This window comes from Penaeus japonicus, unplaced genomic scaffold, assembly GCF_977035675.1.
Source record: "Penaeus japonicus unplaced genomic scaffold, GWHDUDI00000001_assembly GWHDUDI00000037, whole genome shotgun sequence".
In the NCBI taxonomy this organism is placed as follows: Eukaryota; Metazoa; Arthropoda; class Malacostraca; order Decapoda; family Penaeidae; genus Penaeus; species Penaeus japonicus.
In genome coordinates, this window is record NW_028234439.1 from 12337939 (window position 1) to 12342938 (window position 5000).

Genomic DNA, 5000 nt, shown 5'->3' on the forward strand with positions numbered 1-5000 from the left:
CAAACCAAAACTATCCTTTTCGCATATAAAACCTATCTCATGACTGTATCTTTATTTTGAAGTTGAACTGGGGCCTAAACCTAAAGTGATAGCATCAGTGATAAGTAACAGGTGATGGAAGCTAACTCAAAGAAGTCAAAATAGAATGGAGTACAATTGTACATGATATATCATTTCCTTTACACACACATGAAAATGAAAAGAAAAAGAAGTCAAAATTGCCTGTAATCAAATTTATCATAAGATGGTCTATAGAGGAGAATAAAGTATCTTAACCCTATGACGACGGTGCATCACACCCGTGTGACACAGCCAAAATCCCGATGCCGGGGCGTCAAGCCAGTGTGACGATTTCAATGCAATATTGCAATCGCCCGGCATAGGGGTCTTCGCGTAGCGAGTGCCCCGTCGGGAAAGGGTTAATCTTTTGACAACAGGTGTCATGTATATGCGACACAGCAAAAAGTGTGTAATGCCAGGTGTCAATATGTATGTGACGTGACATCAGCACCTGCTCACAGTTGAAGCATGCACACAGTCATGAAGTATTATGGCTATAATGGTGCTAACTTCAGAGTTACAGGGTTCCTAAGTCGGCTTAAACCCTTGTTATCTGATCAATTTTTGGAAAAATATAATTTGGGTAGTCTGCACTGCCTAGAGGGCAGGGAAACATTTCCCCATCCCTCTGATTTTTAACTGATGCCGCTAGTGCTGTAGACCACCCAGTTTGGCTGATAGTTTGGTCATTACATGCACAGTCATCATTGGGTTAACCCATTGGAGCCGGTTGACGTGATAGCACGTATTGTGATTTTCGCGTCAGATGCCCTGGACGAGCTATGAGGGGAAGCCGCGCGCTCGAGTAGAGCGAGCGGGTGATTACCAGGAATTCAGGTTTAACCTGAGAATAATGACAATCTTTGTTTCTATGGCAACACCTGCCTGATCACCATGCATCAAAAGTTTTTTTTCTTCTAAGCATCTGGTATAGATAGTGTGTAGGCAATGACCTTTTGCTGAGCTATATTTAAATAAGGTACCCTTGTGCGGCAAGACAAGGCAAAAGCGACTCCAATCTGGAGACTTCAGCTTGTAACAGAAATGAAAAAGAAATGATTAAAGTTGACAAAGGAGAAGAATAAGGAAGAGGCCTTACCACATTGCTAACTACCAGTGCTGTAGTTGGTTGGCCACCTGAGACTGGCGGCAGAAGAACAACTTGACCAGCTTGCTGTTATATGAACACAAATCAAATTAAATTTCAGATATCCTAGATATGTATAATCCCCATCAAAAACTTTCCATTTTCTACCTTTTTCATATCTGATAATTTGTTAAGTATAAAAATTTAAAGGATATGAGAAAAGTATTGACACATTATCTCATCCTTAACACAGTTACAGAAACTTACAGGTATTGCTACGAGTTGAGTTGTGCCGGTTACAGGAACTTTCACAAGAGTTCCTGGGGTTGGCCCAAGACCAGCAGGACGCGTTGCTGCTACTCTGTTTCCTATTAAGGGCAAAACCAATTAAATTTAAGTATAAAGGCAGAAAAAAGTCTAATTCTATTTGCATAACAAGACTTTTGATAAAAAGTTCTAGGTCACTCACAAGTGCTACACTTACTATAAAATGATTTCTTTTTTTGACCATGATAATGAAGGTAATAAGGGGGAGGATGCATTTACATTAGAAATATTCAATTGAATCTTTACAGGATTTTACTATGTCATGTTAAGGGATATCACATGAGGGCAAATTTTCATTTACTTTCTACAGTGAATTCTCTTCACACATTGTGTACTCCCTATCATGTATTTGTAAACAAATAGAATGTTGTTTGCAAACCCATTGGAGGTATGTTTGGCTGGCTCCAAAACATTGTTTATAACATAACTGCACAACATCATCTAGCAAATTTCAAAGACGATAATAGGCTTTAAATCTTTATTGTCTGTGAAAAAACTTATGTAGGATTCTGATAATGCTCTTGGGGTCTTCTGGTTCTCCAGATAGTGAGCCTGGGTTTGCTCAAAAGGGCAATAATCCCTGAGTCAAAACCTGGACTACCTAATGTAAATAATGAAGCAAACAAGTCCTTGTTTTTGTCCTTTATAGGAATATTGATAATAATTTAAAAAGCTCTAAATGCTCAGACTTTTCCTGTTATGACTAATCATATTTACATGGACAACAAAAACTTTTTTTATATTTCTTTGTAATATTTAATCTAAATAATATTTAATCCAAATTGACTTTTGTAGAAAGTACAGATCAAATGACTTGCTAGATATTTTTATGTACATGCTCTAATCTGTACAGATTTGAAGATAGTTCTGGTTATGTATGTAAATTGTAGAAAGTTCATGAAAATTTTCCCTCATGTGAGAGACCCTTTATATGCCAAGTACTTCTACATCCAAGCCAAAATATATAAAACAAAAAGAAAAAATAATGTCTATATTTTCACAAACACAAACAAACACATGCAGGCACACAACTTAAAACACAAGATCAAGGTATCCCTTAATTCTGAATTTATTTTCATCTTGCCAAAAGCTTCTATAAATAATTCATGATTTGAATATATTAAATAAACTGTGACTCATACATCATTTCCTTCTGATAACCAAAAATGACTGACCCGGACTGAATATTTCAATCATTTTTTTCCCCTGGAAATTTGGTTAACTTTAGAGAACACTAGTATTTGCTTCATCTTCATCCAATCACATCAACAATTGCACTGCTTCTGTTGTGCCTGTGTTTGCCTTGCTAAGCAAGATATCCCAGATAATAATACTATGGTGGTTATTTGTACCTAATGAGGCATGAACAACTCTTCTTTGCGCCATAGGGATTACTGCTGATGTTGTCTTACTCACAACACCTGTGGATGAAATGGGTTTTTCAGTCTTCTGCAATGTAAATGTTCCTTTTTTTCATCTTCAAACAATCAATGACTGCTATTTTTTCATTAGGTCAAACACAAAACTTAAGGATGACATGTCAAGAACTTTGCATATTTCTAAGCAGTGCTGACAGATGAAGCAGGTGCTTCTGCAGTACAAGCCAAATGTTGGGACATGTGTTTTGGCACATAGCAAATGGTGTTGTTCAGGCAGTAAAATTGGAACACCAGAGGAAATATCACACATGTGGCAGCAAGATAAGTTCCTCAAACACCAAGGAACTGAACTCAGTTGCCTGTAGATATTCCTGTTGAGTGAAAGTATCAAGCAACCATTTTTGCATTCACCTCAGGCACTTTGTGTGTGGCAACCTCAGGAGTTTTCAGTTATGGCACCGGTCACACTATTCAAAATAGATTTTAATTTAAAAAGAAATATCAGAGAAAAAACATTCCATTTGACAAGTGTCACAGGGCACTCAACCATTTCCAAAACAAAGAAAAGCAAGCAATGCTAATATTTGGAATGGTAAAGATCACATCCTCCAGGAAATTATTACATTATGTTGAGACCTCACCAAAGAAGAGGATGTGACTTATGGCCTTCTAAGCCGCATTACAGAGAGGAGTACAGTTTGCTCTTCTGATAATAAAAAAAAAAATCAAATAGCATGAAATTTTGCATAGTTGACCTGGTAACAATGGATGATGTGATTTTACATCATGTGGTGGCAGCCTTTGCTACCAGGGATGTGATATCACATCATGACTTTTTGTATGGCTAGCACACTGGATCATCTAAAGTGTCCTAAGTGGAATGGGCTATCTCCATTATTTCTGATAAATTAAAGTCTACTTTGAATATCATGAATCTAGTTGTAGTGTCATCATAACTAGTTTGCCCTGTGGCCATATAGTATATGATGTGTGATACTACTTCTGGTGGTCCGATCTGACTAGCAATACATTATATGTTTTGTACTAAAACACAACATCAGACCTAAAGCATCTTAACTTTTGGTTTATACTGTCCTCTTTTCCCTCCTTATACTCAGAGTTCTTCATTCTCACTTGATTTGCTCTTGGAAACTTTCTTTTTTCAAGTGGTAACTAATCCTTCATTTCCACCCAATAATAAAAAACAATCTTGAAAGTAAAACACTTCTACCTCAACTAGTATCAAACAACAAATGCTGATTAAATACTATTTCTATTATACTGAACAACTTTCCTTTTTTTCATAGCAAACATCATATCTTACTTATCAAATGTTGTTCAATATTTTTACACAAGTTGTGCTACTACTCCAATCATGCACTGCAGTTAACACCAAAAGCAAAGAAAAATAGCATGCATATGCTTATACATGTGACAATATGTGTCAGATATAAATGTTTATACATTTTCGATAAATAAAAAATATTAGTGTGTTGAACTATGACAAGTTAAAAAGATATTCCACATTCATAAAAATTCTCTGAAATACATATAATGTATCTGGAGTTTGGAATTTGGGGTTTATGTTACTGAGACTGTTACAGACAAAAGAGTCTAATCATAGCGACTACAACATTACTAAAAGGGCTGACAAGTGTTTATGTTATGAACAGTTATGAATAGTATTTTAGGTATGACTATGATACACAGCTAGAACAGAACTAAGCCCCTCAGTGGCACTTCTTTACTCTGTAAATAAGGAGCATAAAGCCACAATTTTTACTTAATTTCTAAAGCAGATAAACTAAAGACACTTAAAAAGCTCAAAAAGTTATTTGACAAAGCAAGATGGAAAAAGAGAAAGAGAGAAAGAGAGAAAGAGAGAGAGAGAAAGAGAAAGAGAGAGAGAGAGAGAGAAAGAAAGAAAGAGAGAGAGAGAGAGAGAAGGAGAAAGAGAGAGAGAGAGTGAAAGAGAGAGAGAGTGAAAGAAAGAGAGAGTGAAAGAAAGAGAGAGAGAGAAAGAGAAAGAGAGAGAGAGAGAGAGAGAGAGAGAGAGAGAGAGAGAGAGAGAGAGAGAGAGAGAGAGAGAGAGAGAGAGAGAGAGAGAGAGAGAGAGAGAGAGAGAGAGAGAGAGAAAGATAAAGAGA

General features: G+C 36.5%; 1 protein-coding gene across 14 annotated transcripts in view; it reads right to left on the reverse strand.

Moving 5' to 3' along the window:
* The window catches only part of LOC122263257 (uncharacterized), a 30894-nt gene that overhangs the window by 3718 nt on the left and 22176 nt on the right, over nucleotides 1-5000 (reverse strand). For 7 of the 14 annotated variants that reach the window (XM_043031648.2, XM_086532429.1, XM_043031662.2 and 4 more), the window contains 3 exons: nucleotides 2827-2895; nucleotides 1415-1515; nucleotides 1160-1234 (listed from right to left, as the gene is read on the reverse strand). In XM_043031648.2, coding sequence (XP_042887582.2) covers nucleotides 1160-1234; nucleotides 1415-1515; nucleotides 2827-2895 — 245 coding nt within the window. The remainder of the gene's footprint in view (nucleotides 1-1159; nucleotides 1235-1414; nucleotides 1516-2826; nucleotides 2896-5000) is intronic. The other 7 variants (XM_086532425.1, XM_086532431.1, XM_043031691.2 and 4 more) reach the window with 3 other exon arrangements.